The sequence below is a fragment of the Montipora capricornis genome, chromosome 12, assembly GCF_036669925.1.
Source record: "Montipora capricornis isolate CH-2021 chromosome 12, ASM3666992v2, whole genome shotgun sequence".
NCBI classification, from domain to species: Eukaryota; Metazoa; Cnidaria; class Anthozoa; order Scleractinia; family Acroporidae; genus Montipora; species Montipora capricornis.
Window position 1 is genome coordinate 16,414,340 of NC_090894.1, and position 17,500 is coordinate 16,431,839.

Consider the following 17,500-nt stretch of genomic DNA (forward strand, 5'->3'; position numbering starts at 1 on the left):
GTTCTTCCTTGAAGAAAGAAAATAAATTGTTTTTGTAGTAATTTGAATTTATGAATACTCTGGACAGAACTAATTCTTGATTCTCGATTGTTGCGTCTTGAAACTGAAATGTCTCCCCCTTTCAGATGCAAGAATCTAGTTTCGGAGATCAAGATGAGACTGTCAAATTACCTTTTAACATTGTAACTGTACATTGTTTCTTGCAGTGTTTTTTACTACACACTGTATTTTGATGGGTTGGGTTTCCCCACTCCTCTAACCCTCTTATTTTTACATTCACTGATTCAGTCAGATTGATATTTGCCTGGAATATTAACCTCTTACTAATCAAGTGCAAGGGCCATACTGGAATATTGGCCTGAGGTCGGGCCAATATTCCCCAGTACGGTCCCCTGCATGTGGTATCGTTTCTTTGAGAGATCTGACACTTCTCCACTTGAATGAATGTTTGTAATCTTAGTCTTCCACCAGCAAACTTTGAACGGTAACCGGATATATGTAAAACTAAATTCCGCTAAATTCTATTGTTGTGATGAAAAAATGAAATTCTGCAATATTTGTGTTTTGCTCAACTTGAATTTTCTGGGAGGGATAAAAAATTTATATGGAAACAGTCTTAAAACTAGCCAATTAGAGTGGTCCATTTAGCCTGAGAATTGCTTGCCATGTACAGTACTTTGTAATAAAGGGGCTTATTACCTGATTTTGGGGATTTGTCTGCTTAGGGGTGACCACTCTCTATTTTCTTGGATACCTTTAAGCATAGCAGTTCTGTTTAAATACACATTTTATGAAAAATTAACTAAAGCCAAAACTACAGAGAGGAAACAATGCTTTGGTGTCATTTCTCAAGTTGCTGTTAACTGTCAGGTCACTCAGGCAAAGTGAAACTTGAGAACAAGTTATTAAAAGCCAATTTTTGACTTGCTTGTCTTATTAAATTGTTTTCAAGATATTTCATGGAAACAATGTTGCCCATTTTTTTGTCATACAGCCTTTGGGTTTTGCGACTATGGAGATGCAGAGGCAAGCTTGAGAGCTATTAGATTACTTCATGGCAAGAATTTAGGAGATAAAGCCTTAGTTGTAAGTGGAAAAATCTGTTTTTTCTTGAGTATAAGTTTACAAAAAATATTCTGTTTTATTAATGTTTGATTTGAACCTGTTGTAAACTGCATCTGTTGTTATTTTTGCTGAAAAGGTTAAAGTCGATGCCAAAACCAAGACCTTTCTTGATGAATACAAAGCTCGGAAGAAAAAGGAGAACAAAAAGGTAATAATTATGACTGAACAAGCAGTGCTTCTGTGATAAATATATCTGCACTAACTAGGATTTGAGTACAATACATGTATACCATCTTTTATCCTTACATCATACATGTAGAGCCTTTTCCCTTAGGTGATTGGTGGTCATGTTTTTCCAAAACAAAAGAAAGTATTGCATACAAGCATTAATTCCTGAAGCATTGGTTTGGGACAAAAAAACAAATTCTCCAAAAATTAAAATCTTACTATCGATAGACCGGATTCTTTTTTTTACACTGTATAATAATAGGTCATGTTTTCACCCCCACTTCTTTTGTTCAAGCTCCAACATGTAAACACAACCTGCCTATAATGCGATGTTGATTGTGTAGCTCTTTTTAATTGTGTCCAGGAAGGAGATGCTTCCTAATCAAGTGGTTGGGTGTTCTGTGTGTGTTCGTGGTTTGGCCTGTGTATTTTCCAAGTGTGAGAAATATTGAGAAAAGAGGCCGTCAGTCGGTTCCAAAAGTGCGCGTTGAGCATTAGCCTTTAATCACAGCAAATTTCTTCTGAGGAAAAGACACGTAAAATGAATGTACATATTTTTACATTTATATTTGAAGGAGACGAAGGAGTCATGTGATCCTCACACTTAAAGGGAGAGTTTCACGTATCTGCACTGATGCAGGAAACAGAAACAATCCGATAGTAATTGATTACTCATTGGAATTACTTTTGTAATCATTTCCTAAAATGTGTTATGAACCTACTGCATGCCAATAGATTACTCGTGCGTGGAATAAATTTTCGACCCGTACAATTAATTCGAGATCAAAACTAAATTCGTTATTTTCTGTGTAAACCTGCATTGTCTTCCACCAAATTTGGGCCTTAGTCATTCAGTGTATTTGCTTTAATACTCTCTGTGTTTAATTAACATCATCTGGTTCAGTAAGAAACTGTAAAATTTACAACTGCTAGCGATAAAGCTTGCGCAAAACCGTGAAACTGTCCCTTTAACTGGACAATTTGAGGAATTATTGTGTCTTATAGTCACCTGAAAAATTCAGGTTGCTCCAATGGGATTCGAACCCATGACCTCTGCAATACTGGTGCAATGCCCTGGCAACTAAGCTATGAAGCCATGCGGTTAACACAGTTAATGAACTAGAACTAGAACCGACATGGCTGCCACTTCCTTGTTTAAGGACATTCTGGTCGCTGCCATGATGTCATATTCATTGGTCTATCACAGCCTTCTGTTTTTAAAACACCTCTTTAACCAACTGGGATATACAGGCTCCTCAGTGTCGTTTTTGTGCGGAAACTGGCAACTTCCTCTCTCCTTTAACAACAGTCGTTGTCAGTGTTTTTTAAGTAGTGCGTGTTCATTGTTTGTTAGAAAACTGAAGATTCAAAAAAAGAAGATGGAGAAGCTGATGATGACGATGACGATTACAATGATGAACTTGACCAAGAAACATTAGTAAGTTCTAGGATTCAGAAATTTGTCTTCTCAGCTACTGTGCAGATAAAGTGAATGTCTAAATTGCAGGCAAACAAAGTCTACAGTGACTTAAGTGAATTGAGAACAGAACAATGTTACACAAAACTGGAGGATCCAAACAAAGGAAGATGATTTTAGCAAAGAAATCTTGCAACTCCGTAAACGTGATGACCCAAACAACTCCTTGTTGATTCAAGGCATTTGATTATTTTCAGTGAATTATTTTTATAGCATTTACAAATTATCATGTATTTTTTTGTTTGTTTCTTTTTATCCAGAATGAAGACACAAGAGTTAGGAAAGCCATTGAGCAAATTATATTGGAGCATTCAGATATTTTGAATCGCAAAATGGAAGGTATCTCAGCCAGCTCTTATTTGATCAGTTGTTAGTTTTTTCTTGGTATCATTAGTGGAATTTAAGTCTTATATAGACATATTATAGTATTAGATAGAATCAAGACTGAACAAGGATGTAATACAAAAAAAAAGGGAGCCTGTGTGTCAGAGTTCACAGATCATTAAGTTTACATGTATTTATTTATTTGCAAGAAAAATATTTCACTGTGCTGTATCTTCTTAATTTCTAGTACATACACATAACATATGAGTCTGCATCCTATTGTAGGGAAATTCGTAAGAACCCAAGGCATTACATGTAGTACATGTATTAGTGTACTATTAGTGGGTCAAATTGCCCACCAGTGAACTATTGACAACATTCCCAGAAATGTGCTATAATTTGCAGTGTATTGTACCCACAATTAATTACATGTAGGTTATTCGCATGCTTTCAGTAACATTAAAATTTTATTTTTTTTTTGACAGCAGAACCTTATAGGCCAACTCACAGTGGATCAGAGGTATAGCATTTAATTACATGTAAATTAGGGGCCAGATGAGTACTGGTCATTTCCTTTGCATTCCTTTGCACTCTGCCTTTTACTGGTCAAAATCCAATTGTTTTTTCCTATTAAAGACAAGTCAAGTTACAGCAAGAAATGTAAAAAAGGAAAGATCTTGCTAGTTAAAAAATGGCAAGGGAAACTTTATAATTTCAAGTTTAGTTTGAGTCAATACATATAGTTTATTGACTCATTAAATACAACTAGGGAGTGTTTCTGCAATATTCGGATAATATTCTTCGCAAGATCCCCCTTGTACTTGGCAATCTTTTACGGTCTTTTACCCCTCATTTTCATAGCAAAACTTGGAAGGTTTGGATATGGATGTAGACAAGAAAAGCTTGGTTTCACGGGAGATTCGCAGTTTCAGAGACACCTACAGGGTAAGTTGAAGTAGTCTTGAACTTCCATATAAATATGTAGTTGTGAACAATGCTAATTTTATTATTGATTTCCTTTGTGTGATGTTGGCTTAACTTTATCGGAGTCTTTGATTGTTTGCATGTAGGGTAACCTTAATAATATGATTGAGAAAATATTTGTTTAAGCTATAGTCCAAACTAAGGGTCTCGAATAAGTTTCTACAACAGACCTGTTTACCAATGCTGTGGCCATCTCAAATTATAATTTGTAACTGTTTGTTATTAGGTGACCAATGACTTGACATATAGCTACCCTTGGTTGCACCTATTCATTTTTTGCATTTGACTTAAAGACTTTACTGTAGGTCCTTGTTCCCTTGAAATCCACCGCAAGTAAATTTGAAGTGGAATTAATAAGCATTTAACAAAAATTATAGTTGGCACATAAAAGTTTATTGGTGAGTCGGTGAGATTTGGAGATTTCCTCTTCTGCATTTTCTAGGATGGGATTATTGGTTGGTAAGTAGTAAATTCTTCAAGTTTGATATTCATTTGACAACTAAGATGCCTCATTCAAGTGCTCATACATGTACGCTTATCTCTTTGAGTATCAATACTACGTTATTTTATACACACACTCTAGAATATTGGTGGTGGGACAGTTGTTTCTGTCATTCCCGACCCAACTCTGAGAGAGAAACATTTTAAAAGTAGACCGAACGTGAAAACTCGCATTAAATAAAAGTAATTTTTGAGCAAAGGAAATCCGTAAACCTCTTAAACTCTGAAGGGTATTTCACAAGGTACAGTAAGGAGACAAGATGAAAACAACCAGTCGAAGTCGTGGCAAAGTTGTGACCTAAAACAAAGGCTTAATCATTACCATGGTTTGTGATGATGCATTTCCTGCTGAGGTTAATTAAGGACCATTTTTTGTAAGTTACTGCCGCTTTTGTTAAGTTCACTTTTGGCTCTGCTTCTAATTGGGCCATAAATTGAACTCTGCAAAAAATGGCCATAACTCACAAAATAAGTCAAGTATGTTATTGGTTGTTTCTTGGTGATTAAATGAAGCAGGAAAACACTTAATGAACTCAAGTGGGCCATGCATGAAGAGTAGGTCCTGTAGTAAATTGGCCATTCATACTGTGCATACTTGTACATTTGTGTATCTGAGAGATACACTGTGAAGACGTTGTTGACTGATGCTTACTTAGTGCAGTATTTTTGAGAATAGTTAGACTCCCTTAACCAGACAGTTAGCAACATAGTTTCTTTTCTTGTTAAACACTACAAAACAATGATAAATTTTTAAGTTTTGGTTGAGCAGTACTTGTAATAATGCTCGCTTTGTAGTCAGATTCCTGGATTTTGGCACTTACTGCTGCCTTTTTTTCCTTCCTTCTGGAGCGAAATGATTATCTGGAGGCTGTAAGTGTTGTCCTTTTTACAATCACTGTGGCAGTTTAAAATTTGTTGATTTCTTTGAACCTTCAATCGGCAATGTACAAGCATCAGCTTTGAATTTAAAAAAAAACTGAACAAGCTCTTGCGCTAAACAAGAATTTCTTGAAATTCTTTGCATCGTGAGCACGTAATGGTAGGGCAGTTCTCTTGTTATTCTCTTCTTGTTATGAATTGAATGTCTTAAAAGCAAAGTCAAGATAATTACTTTGGCTTATCTCCTTGACGGACAATCAGGTGAGCTGATCATTCTGCATTTCACGAATACACGCTGCCAGTGCGGAGCGCGGTATCATGGGATTGAGGTCACGCGTCTGATTTCTCAAGACTGTGGCACAAGATTCTGTGTCCTGTGAAACAGTTGTTGCTCTTTTTCCTTCGAGCAGATCCAAGTTGTAGCCTAACCATCAAGTTGTGGATGTCAACTGGGTAAAGAATATCTCCTTTTCAGGTTGAAGACTTTATTGCCAGTGGTTGTACTAACCAAATGACAGTGTATTGACTCCAATAGGATCAACGCGTCTGGATGAGCGACGTAACAGCCAGAGGACTCACAGAAACTTACAGTATCTCCATAGCAGAAGGGATATTTGAAACGTTTGAACTGAAGAGTTTCTGTCTCTTTTTATGTTTTTTAGAAGGAAGACAAGAAAAAAGAAGAGGAAAAATCGGAGAAAAAAGACCGAGACAGAGATAGGGACAAAGAAGAAGAAAGGGATCGCGATAAAGACAAGAGCAGAGAACGAGAAAGAGAACGGGAAAGAGAAAGGAAACGGGAACGGGATGAACGGGAAAGACGAGAAAAGGACCGAGATAGAGATCGGGACGAACGGGACCGGGAACGCGACCGAGGTCGGGACAGAGATCGAGATCGCGACAAATTACGAGATAAGGATCGGGATTCCGAGCGGGACAGAGAAAAGGACAGAGATTACGATGAGGATGAAGAGATGGACCGACGACGGCGGGAGAGGAAACAGAGAGAACGAGATGCAGCATACCAGGAGGTAATAAACGCAATCAAATACAGCTTATTGTAAGGATAAATTCATCAGTGAGAGAGGGAAATATTCTGGAAAAGGTCGTTGCGTTGTATCATTGTTTTTCTTTTTATTTCAGCGTTTGAAAAACTGGGAAGGAAGAGAGCGAAAGAAAGGAAGGGAATATGAACGAGAAATGGAAAAAGAAGGAGAGAAGAAAGACGAACTGGTATGTAAAGCATAGACTTTTTCTGAAGATAAGTAATGAACTCCTTTAAAAACTCCAACTGTTTGAAAACCAGCGCTGAACTGTTTTTTGGCATTTTTCGAGTCTTTCAACCACAAGGGACAAAAGAGAAAAAAAGAAACATTTACCACTCTTGTTCTTCAATGCTAGCTCTTCCCTCAGCCTTGTATCTCGTAAATAATTGTTCTTTGTCCAAATTTCTCAAATTTTGTAACCTTAGCTTTTGTGTGGATTAAAAGCAGATTCAGGCTACATAGCTTCCAAGGGAACTAAGTTATGTTCTGTTTGTGTTACAGGCTCGTGAAAGAAAACATTTGTTGGAATTCCTTGAAGACTATGATGATTACAAAGATGATCCAAAATACTACAAGTGAGTTATTTGAAAAGTCCATGACAAAGAAACAGCAGAGAATGGAGAGGATGGTTTACTAAGTGCGCTGGATTTTCGTACGGAGTTCAGATTTAAGTTTGACCTCCAACAAGATTTATGCGAATTTTTTATTTCTTGACCTCCCCTTGTAAATAGGCACGTCACCTTGTTGACTTCCTCCAGTTGAATTTCTAAATGCAGACATCCGAATCGTTTCCTTATATACGTGGTCCCACAAACTGGAAGTACAAGATTCCACTATGAGTAAATGTAGTATTTTTAATTTGAAGTACAAAGCGAGATCCTTCGTTTGTTTATCGCAGAGGAAGTGCGTTACAGAGGCGGAGACGGGAGCGCGAAACAGAAGTTGAGGCAGATGAACGAGACAGACAACGAGAAATGGAGGAAATAGAAGAAATAAGAAAAAGAATAGTTGATAATCAGCCTGAGGATATGGATCAAGAACAGGTTGGTTTTCAGTTCACCTATTTATTTGATACTAATAGGTATTTGACTTAACTGAAAAAATAGTGAACAATTAATCAAAAGCGCCATGCATTTCCCTTCAAACTACACGTCGTAAGTAATTGATGTAAGACCCAATGAAAAGTCCTCCAACAAAACCTGGGGAGCTAAAGTAAAAGAACCAATTTGCAGTATTCTAGACGATGATTTTAAGTTGACGACTGTTAAATCATTTTTTTTGGTAAATTTCCCCGTTATTTCCAGGACGAGAAAGATAGCGAGAGAGAAGAAGAAGAAAAACCTGTCTTGTTACAACCGACCTTCAAACCCGCGACGACGCCGCAACCTCAGGTAACTGGAAAATATTTTTTGGGATACGGATTAATTAATTTATTCAGCGTAATGTCGAAAAACCGAAGTAATCACTCTGGCCAATGGCGGTCAGTCAAAACTGCGCGGTGATCAAATTAGGATTTCTCAGGTTTTTATTTGGCTGCAGCTTGATGCAGCGCTCATAAATGCGGTTCTCATTCTCTCCGCGATACAATTACGACTTTCATTCTACACCTCCATATGCTGCTAGTCACTAAATTATGGTAACAATGCATTAACTTAAGCAGTCACTACTCAATTACTTTTGACATAGCTTTGCTGATCCGTGTTTTTGTTCTCTAGTTTATTCCTCAAGTGGAACCTGCTCCCTTATCAAGTTGGTCACCAAGCCCCAGGTCAACAGACTCTTCTCCGGCCCCAGTCAGTCTGAAAAGACCGCGCGAGAATGGTCAAGAACCAGAGCCTGAAGTTGAACCTGCTCCAAAGAAAGCGTTCGGATTTGAAATGAAGTTGAACACTAACATGGTGAGCTGGAAATTATTGTCGTTATTGTCAATCCTCGGTCCAATAAAAAGTTTTTGTTTCGGGTGGTGGTGGGGTGGGTTGGGGTGGCGGGAGAAAGCAGGGGTGCGAGGCCGGTAAGAGACGAAATTTGGTGCTTGATGAGCCACAGAGAACGAAAGTGACATCAAATATATTGGAGTCCATAAAATATCCATTCTCGTATTCAGGGGTTTCAATAACTTCTCATAAGCGACTGGCAATGGTGGAATAGGTGAGTGTGATCACAGCGCGAACCCTAAAACGAGAGTCTGCTTGTATTGGAGATTTAAGGCTACGATACCATTATGGTTATTTTTGGACCTTTGTGGATGGAATATTGGACTTAATGCATAGAACGCGCTTAAAATGAAGAATATTTTCACGTTTCGTGCTGATAAAACTAGCCAACCACGATGAAATTAGAATCAAAATGTGTTGGTTTGCTTAACCCTTTTGAAGGAAAAGCCAAGTTGATTACAATAAGCGTTAAGGACAAGTTCATTGTTGCAATAAGCCATTTCGGAGTTCGTGTCTGTCTCCAAGTGCGAAGTTTTCGCGATGGTAATTAGTTCTACTTAAAATACGAATGAAAACTAATTTTCATAAGAAAAACTTCGCACTTGGATTCGCTTTGAAGAGGAGGCAGACATGAACTCGGAAATGGCCTGTTAACGTCGCTTTTTGTCGATAATTTTATTGCTCAGTGGGTAGAGAGAAACGTAAATGTTGTGTTTAATTACCCTTTCTCCAGCCCTCTGCTGGCAGCCAAGCACGTCTTAAAAAACTCGAATCTGTGTTTGGCGGCGGTGATGATGATGATGATGCAGGAAGCGGGTTACCAAAGCGGAAATTAGTCAAACTGGATGACGAGGACGGATCCAAGGACGATACTGATGAAGCCGAAGATAAGAAAAGGATTATTAAGTCGCTTATTGAACGTATTCCTACTGCTAAGGATGAACTGTTTGCTTATAGCTTGGATTGGACAATTGTGGATCAGGTAAGCTTTCGCTAATCAATGTTGTAAGATGCTCTCTTGTTTCAGAATCAAGCCTGGTGTGGCGAAATCTTCACGGAGCATCACGTGAGCGGAAAAATAAACTTGAAAGGTGTGCTCCCTTTAAACAATAAAGTTCCTTTTCGATCCGTTAGCGTTAACTTTAGATAAAGTAAGTTTTAAGATTTTAAGGTGGCTCTGTCTTGGCTGAAAATTTGGTTGTCCAGCCGCACTTTCTCGTGATCTCATTGGACACTTGGAACGTCACGTGATGTAAGTACAGATTACATATTAAATACGGTATGTTATAGCATTCCTCTCATGAAACGATGACACCAGTCGGTTATGGACGAGGTGTCTTGATACTAATAAAAAAACTGTTATTAATATTGATAAGTAAAGTTACATTGACATTTAAGGCGAGGATTTGGTGTGAGATTGAGTTCTTATCACGGAGGTGTGATTGGTTCATTTCAGGGTCTTGTAGATCGTAGAATACGTCCTTGGGTAAATAAGAAGATAATTGAGTACATTGGCGAGGAAGAGATGACACTAACAGACTTCATTTGTAGTAAGGTGAGATATTGTGTATTTAGCCATAGCAGTTTCCAAACGATACATGTATTTGATATTAAGTGGGATGGTAAGTTTTAAGCCAGTTCAACGAATAAAATGAATTTTCTGACACCGGGATTACTAAGATACGAAGATTAAAATCCGAGTGCTCACGGTAGCATTCGGAACCGATTACCTCTCGATTACTAGCTCGGATGCTCTAACACTGATCAACAGGAAACTCGTCCATGTCCTGCATACTGCTTTGTCGGACGGATATATTTATTTCTTTCGTGTCGTCGTGGTTTATTTTAAACCACTATACTTCGAGATGACTGCCGATTGTCTGCTTTAAGTACTTCACAGTTAATCTCTCTCTCTCTCTCGAAAAGGAAGGCGTGAAACTGTACAGTTAATTCGTTTTTTATTGCCTTGAAAACACTTTAAAACGTCCCTTTTCGAAATAAACGGTTGGTGGTTTCTCAAGAGAGATTTCGCACCGTGTTTCCGGTAAACGCCAGGTTGTAAGTCTCGTTTTACTTGTCTGATCTTAGCTGATTCCGCAATGTAATGTTAGCTTGAGAAATCGAGCATCTTCTCAAAAGAGAGATACAAGTTGGAAGGACAGAGTTGTCCTAATTTTTTAACGAGCAGCCACCTGCCATTTCCTGTTTCACGTTTCACGTAACCGCAATGCTTAATGGTGAGATTAAGCATCGCGTTTTTCGTGGAACGTCAAACGGCGGGATGCTACTTGTCATAGAAGCATGTGTCCATGTGACTCATCTCTCTTTAGGGAAGTTACTTTGATAATGATATCTAGACAAAAGGAAAGAAATGAGTTTCTTTTCCTTTTGGCAAAACGCATATTTCCGCCTGCCGTTTGCCGTTAACGCAATGCTTAACCTCACTAATTTCTCTTGCTGCATTTCGTGCTTGAATAGACCGTACTCATAAGTGGCGGCAAAGAAATTATTCTTTTGAATTTTGTTCGTGCTAACGCGTCTAGTGAGGATGATTAGCCTAAAGACAAACGAATAATTACTTAGCCGCCATTTATGAGTACGGTCTATAGAGTGTTTTCACTCAAGTGATCAGTAAACTTGTTTTTCCACCGAAACAGAGGCATAACAATAGAGCTCAATTCCCGGAGGATAATTTGGGTACACCCACATGACAACCGTGACGTCACATGAAAACTATCTATAAGTTCATTCCTATTCAGCGTTTCATTTGCAATTTGTTTCAGGTCATTGCTCGAAGCACGCCGAAACACATCCTGGAAGATGTGTCCATGGTTAGTCAGGGTTTTCACAATAAATTATTTGTTTTGACTTTGAACATCACCTTGTTAACCCCTCGCGCCACCCCATGGCAGGCTGTAACTGACGTGCCATGGAAATTACTCGGGAGTCAGCGTCCCTTGCAAATGAAACAGACGGGGGTTAAAGCAGGTTTTAGTTCGACATCGTATTTTGACCGCCAAAATTTAAAGGTCCCGTTTAATCTTCAATTCTCCAGTTTTATTACTCGGTTAAAGATATGTTGCTATAGACCAACAATAAATAAGAAATAAAATAAATAATTAATTATGAAATTCGCGTCATCTTTTTTGTTCCGCGCCATATTGATAGTAAAGCTCAATATATTGTTCCTTTCAGGTTTTAGACGAGGAAGCGGAGGTATTTGTCGTGAAGATGTGGCGTCTCCTGATTTACGAAACCGAGGCAAAGAAGCTGGGGTTGGTTAAATGATAGATTAGTTTAGTTTGTGTTAGTTTTAAATTCCGTCTTCTGTATTGCTTTTGTATATTTATTAAGACAATTCAAACATTTTAATGATGTAGTAATTCCATTCCACCCTCACGTTCAGTGAAACAATTCTTCTATTGCCTTTGATGATCGTTATTAATAAAATATGAAAAAAATGTAAACACTTTCCGTCGACAAATGGTGTTAACTCGGTGATTTTAAATCTGAGTATTTTTATAGAGCTTTTTGAAAACATTGGAGAGGTGAAGGTGAAGGTGAAGGCGGCAAGGGGTTCGAATTGCTACCATGTGGATACTCACTCTGGACATGTAACAATTGCAACTTACTTAGTTAATGTTCACGACCCCCCAAAAATTCGTTATGCCACTGCTCCCTAGTGTTTTTATCACGGTCAATCTAAAGCTGCAACAACCGTCCGTTTATATTGTCGCTGGTTAACGTCAGCCTTTTTAAAAAGGTGTCCACTTTGTAAGTTGCATTCGTTAAAAAAAAAAAAAGAGGGGGAGGGGGAGGGTCACGTAAAATACTTCTGCAATGCATATCCCAAACACAAAGTAGATTCAGATCTATAAAGAATTTCCTTCTGCTTTTTGACTCTTCAACGAACTCACACATTTCTTTTTTGCTGACTTAGTACGGTTAAAAGTGTTAATAAAATTGTAACATCTTGACGATATTGTCAAAAAGGTGGTTGCGTACAGTATGCATAACTGGCTCAATTGAGTTTTCTTTTTAATGTTCAAGAAATGCCTCTCCCCCTACTTAGTAAAAAATGAACGGTCCCCAGTCTCAAAACCATCTTGGTTTCGTCTGAAAAATTTCAGCGTGTCAGCAAAAAAGCACCAACTATGCGATATTATAGATGTTAAAGTCGTACTAGGATCAAAAAAATCATTTTTTCCTTCGGATTTCAAAAAGACAACTTTTCTTATTTTAACTGGAATTTTACAATTAATGGTCCGCCATTATTAACTTTAAAATCTTGAAAGAGCTGGATCGAGGAGAAAAGGACGTCAGACTCACCAGTTTAAGAATGCAATGCATTTGTACGCAACTGAATCAATATGCAGCACGGGAGTTTCGGGCTTTCAGACTTTTTAAGCTATTGAGGTAATGGCGGACAGTGAAATCCACAACTTGCACTCAAAGTAAACAGCTCAAAAGTCTGATTTTTTGATCATAGTGTTAGGGAGAAAGGAAACTCTTCTCAGGACTCAGATCTCTTTCTCATTCTGGGAGCGGTTGCTCGAAGTCTGGTTAAGAGACATCAAAACCTGTAGGTTTCCATGCTTTGAGCAACCCGGGCCTGAAGTTCATACGAATGGAAAAGAGGCGAACAGGTGAACCCACAGTTACTATAATAGGTTCCAAGGCATGACCTAAAATCGACCATGTGTAGCCTTTGCAAACTGTCCTCTGCGCTTGGATTATTTTACAGTTCATTAATCATTATTTCTCCTAATTCAGTAAATTACAGGCTAACAGAAATCTTTGCCTTATTTCTACCCACACAGGGGAGATAAGCTTTAATGCTTTTCAGCTCTAAAAATTTAATTGGACAATAAAACAGGCCTCAGTTGTCTTAAGATGTAAAGCTCTGTCCACCAAACGACAAACTTAAGCCTGACTTGCATTGTTGTACATCTGGTTATTTGTACAGACCAAAATAAATTCTCAGGCTATCACTTCCCGAAAAAAGTTATTGGGACTTAATCGCTTTTTAAGTCTGTAATATCGCAGTGTATTTTGAAGAGCCACAAGTGCTTGTTAAATAATCCGCGATACTACAAGCCAGAGGATTTAAAGGCGTAGTCATTCTTTACTTTCGGGCAACAAATGTTGAAGGAAGCCCCGAAGTAACTGTGTGGCATTTAACAACCCTCCTTCCTTGTTTCGCAACACGTAGACCTTTTGGTACATACCCACCAGAGCCAGTAACCTGTGAAAGAAAGATAATAACAATCACGAAAGGTTATATTGCCGCGCACGAATGATCTAACCGGGGAGACTAACCGGAGTACCTGAAGAACTTCCTCCCTGTCTTGCCGTATGTCTTAACACGCACTTTATTACAGAAAAGCTGAACAGTTCAAAGAAGAGCGACCTTTGGTGCTGGGTGATAATTTAACTATGTTATATCTTAGTTCATTTTCCAATCTAATTTTAATGCACCGAGTACCTTACAGTAGTATAATAGGGATCAGAGATTTTTTTCGCTTCCGAGCATGCGCATTAGGTTTTTAATCCAAGTGCACGAGCTTGGAACGGAAAACGCTTTGTCGTCCTTTTAGGTAATTCAATCGAAAGGTTACTTGGAGTGAGATTGAACCACAGCTATCAAAATCCAAGCAGGAGCTAGAGCAGCCTAACGTTAAGCACCAACCTGAACCAACATCTGTATACCTCCTAGAATTGTTTACCCAAAAATGATACAGTAAGCACCCGCGTATCATAACCTAGATTTTCCAAGTTAGGCTCAAATGATAGGTTCTTATAAAAATGGTATTTACAGTAGTTTTACGCTATCTAGGTTCTTAAATTGGTTTTATTTCCACAAAAGATATCTGCTTTATGATTTTATGATATGAGGAAGCTGATACCTTCATATTTCATAATCATAAAAAGAAGGTTTGAACAAGGAGATCTGTGCAATATGTTCCAGTGGCATGCAGTCGCCTGAAATTTCAAGGTCATTTTCTAAATACCCTTTTTATCTTTTAGGCTAACCTGCTACTTATGAAAGGGGGGATCTGAAATGAAATTTTTAGCCTAACAGGTTCTTATATGGTGTTTCTGTACATCATAAATGAGGAACACCACACCGTAAAATAAACCTTCAAATTTATGTGAAGCTGGCCCTTGACAAAGCGAAGCTGATCGACGCACTAAAGATCCGAGTTGAATATTCGACATCCTACATGGGGTTTCTTTAATTACTATCATTTTCAAGGCTTCTCTTAGGTTGATTCATTTACACTTGAAGAAGCTGCTCGAGCAATCGTGGTCGCTCCCAGTTCACTTCCAGAATGGCTTTCGCACAAGCAACATACACAGACGAAACAACTTCTTGATAATTAGTTACCTAAAACAGGTAATAACGATCAAAACGCAACTAAGTTTGTGTCTGTTGTCTGCGCTTATGTACACTTCGCTTATGAAACCAACCTTAAATGCCTAATTTCTTTTGAAGTCCACATTTTTTTCTAAAGGACAGGTTATCCGCGCTTTCAGGCTACTGTTTGTTCAACTGGCAACTTAATAACTTTTGGATGTGCTACAAAGCAAAGGAATCAATGCCAGTGATCGTTTACTAAGACTCACTTGTTCGCCAAATCTGTCTTGTTAATTTCGGGTAAATCTTCAAGAGAGGGTATCGAGTCTTCTTCTTTTCGGTTTGAAAGTAGCAGGCGGCAAATCCTACGAGATAAAAATTCAAGCGTAAAAATAACGCTTCGGTGGATACTTATCTCTGCCTCGCCACCTGGTGGGATGATGTACCTTTATTTTTCTACCTTTATTTGTACTTAAAGAAATATGCACTGCCCGCAGTTAGCAAAAGCTACAATAGAGCAGTGTTTACATTTACAATTTATACAAGTAAAAGAGGATTCAAATTTTAGATCAGTTACAAGTACAAACAAGAGAAAATGAGGGGACAGAGAAGGAGGCTCCCGGTCCAGCCCTTGGGACATGTCATGTCCACGAAAGTTATTTTTAGACGAGCGGAAGTCTTCCGAGACGTCCGCATGCAGGCCAACCTCGGTCCGATGTTTGAAAGAAAATATATATTCATCAGCCTTCCACGTGCGCCATCATTTTCTCTTTTCACTAAGAACCTGAGAGCGAGGCAAGATTGCATGCGGACATCTCAGAAGACAGACTTCCGCTAGAACAAAGACTTCCGCTCGTCTAAAAATAACTTTCGTGGACATAACATATCCCGGCCAACGCCTTGAGCCTCCCTCTCTGTCCCCTCTTTTTCTCTTGCCGTTGCTTAAGAGGTATCATTTTCTCTTGGTACAAATCAATGTGGGCATCTTTTTTTTTTTTTCGTACGAGATGTCAGTTTCTTGTCAACATTCAGGGGTGTCTTTCGGAAAAACGCTCTTGTTCGCTTTGTTTTTACGGAAACCCAAATATACCACTGGAAGCCAAAACCACTCCCCCCCCCCCCCTCCCACCCCCGGGACGAAATAAACGATCGCTCCCTTACAGTGGACTTTCTCAAGGACCATTTAGAATTAGTAGTAGCCTCACACACTTTGTTAGCTTATTATCTCCTGAGTGATATAGCGCAGTTTGTTTGGATGTTTAAAGGCATTTTCAAATACTACAAGTGACCTTAATTTCATTAACATTGTGGCGCTTTCTTTCCTGGTGCTCCTGATGTGCCTTCCCCGCTGGTGTTGTGGGGATGAAAGAAAGTACCACCCCCTCCCCCTTAAAAGGCTTGCAGGGAACGCTACCCAATGATTGGTTAAAAAGTTTGGCGCCACAATTTCATCCACTCAAGAATAATACCACATTTAATTTACCACACATATGATGACTACGACGCTAAATTCAATAACCTTGGTTACAGTCTTGTTTTTTTTTTTGCTTCATAGTCCTCAAAAGATTTAAACTCAACGCTATTTGGACAGCAAGCGTTCTAGTTCGAATGAAGAGCTCTGGCGAGATTTTGCCGCATTCTTGCAGCGAAAACGTTGCATCACGCTCTATCCCAAATTTTCGCGCAACCATTGCGAGGAAAACTATCGTGGAACTCTTACTTTACTTTTCTTATCTACACTTTACCAATTGGTTAACTTACACCCCTTACATTTTTTATTTTAAATCCCTACTGTACCTTTCTAACTTTGTTAATTTTTCGGTTAGGTTAGGTGTGTCAACCAAAATAAACCAATAGAGCGTTTTCACGTGACGCCACAGCGGCCATGTTGGTGTACAAGAACAATAGACGTTCTCTCCTTTGGGAACCAAACTCTATTTTTATGCAGATTCCATGCATACATTTTGTATTGTTTTTTTTTCACGTGAGGGAAAACAATCTACAAATCAATTAAACCATTAAATAGGCCACTTCGCAAAATACCATAATACTCTTTGTTTGTCCCCCCAAATTTTGCATGAGCATTGTGTTTGTTTCCTCTTGGGACCATTGTAAGTCCCAAGACCAACTGGAAACAATGCTTATGCAAAATTTGGAGGACCAAACAAAGATTATTATGGTATTTTCCAAAGTGGCCTATTGAACACAACTGTTAAACTGCTCGCATGCGTTTGTTTTCGTGCTCGGCGCCGGTTGTGTGGGACTTATTTAGTTTAATTTTCAGGCAAACCATTGCTTGTCACTTTACCTGGCCGCGAAGAGTAAGATTTCTATCAATAGAAGGAGCTCCTTCAGGATGACCTCACTTTGTTTACAGTTGAGCTGTGCTGCTATGAACACCTTGTGACATTGTCGGATTTGACGAAAAATGTTCTGAAAACACAAAAAAGCAAAAATGTTACGAGACATGCGCAATGAGAACCATTCTAAACTAGAAAACATTCTCGTCCGCAGAGTCCGCTTTTCTTTTGGTCAGCACCAAGAACAAGGACTCTGGCCACAGCCAAAAATTCGCGCAGTCGCGGTTATGGTAAAATGTTGTAGCCATTGACGACCGTTATTGTTATGCGCAGAAGAGCCGGAAGTCGGTGATTCGCGGACTTCCTGTTTTGGCTGTGGCCAGAGTCCGTGTTCTTGGTGCTGA

At 38.8% G+C, this 17,500-nt stretch overlaps 2 protein-coding genes across 4 annotated transcripts in view; one reads left to right on the top strand and one right to left on the bottom strand.

The window, feature by feature from the left end:
• LOC138027880 (RNA-binding protein 25-like) overlaps positions 1 to 11,905 on the top strand; it is a 26,374-nt gene extending 14,469 nt beyond the window's left edge. Inside the window, exons 6-21 of one of the 2 annotated variants that reach the window (XM_068875499.1) lie at positions 995 to 1,086; positions 1,202 to 1,273; positions 2,648 to 2,731; positions 3,031 to 3,109; positions 3,580 to 3,614; positions 3,956 to 4,039; positions 6,121 to 6,489; positions 6,602 to 6,691; positions 7,006 to 7,079; positions 7,403 to 7,547; positions 7,809 to 7,895; positions 8,220 to 8,402; positions 9,172 to 9,420; positions 9,895 to 9,993; positions 11,222 to 11,269; positions 11,634 to 11,905. In XM_068875499.1, coding sequence (XP_068731600.1) covers positions 995 to 1,086; positions 1,202 to 1,273; positions 2,648 to 2,731; positions 3,031 to 3,109; positions 3,580 to 3,614; positions 3,956 to 4,039; positions 6,121 to 6,489; positions 6,602 to 6,691; positions 7,006 to 7,079; positions 7,403 to 7,547; positions 7,809 to 7,895; positions 8,220 to 8,402; positions 9,172 to 9,420; positions 9,895 to 9,993; positions 11,222 to 11,269; positions 11,634 to 11,726 — 1,883 coding nt within the window. In that variant the 3' untranslated portion in view covers positions 11,727 to 11,905. The remainder of the gene's footprint in view (positions 1 to 994; positions 1,087 to 1,201; positions 1,274 to 2,647; positions 2,732 to 3,030; positions 3,110 to 3,579; positions 3,615 to 3,955; positions 4,040 to 6,120; positions 6,490 to 6,601; positions 6,692 to 7,005; positions 7,080 to 7,402; positions 7,548 to 7,808; positions 7,896 to 8,219; positions 8,403 to 9,171; positions 9,421 to 9,894; positions 9,994 to 11,221; positions 11,270 to 11,633) is intronic. The other variant, XM_068875500.1, reaches the window with a different exon arrangement.
• A 1,329-nt stretch (positions 11,906 to 13,234) lies between these two features.
• The window catches only part of LOC138027879 (uncharacterized), a 23,271-nt gene continuing 19,005 nt past the window's right edge, over positions 13,235 to 17,500 (bottom strand). For both annotated transcript variants that reach the window (XM_068875498.1, XM_068875497.1), the window contains exons 22-24: positions 17,105 to 17,229; positions 15,066 to 15,161; positions 13,235 to 13,683 (exon numbers count right to left, since the gene is read on the bottom strand). In XM_068875498.1, coding sequence (XP_068731599.1) covers positions 13,557 to 13,683; positions 15,066 to 15,161; positions 17,105 to 17,229 — 348 coding nt within the window. In that variant the 3' untranslated portion in view covers positions 13,235 to 13,556. The remainder of the gene's footprint in view (positions 13,684 to 15,065; positions 15,162 to 17,104; positions 17,230 to 17,500) is intronic.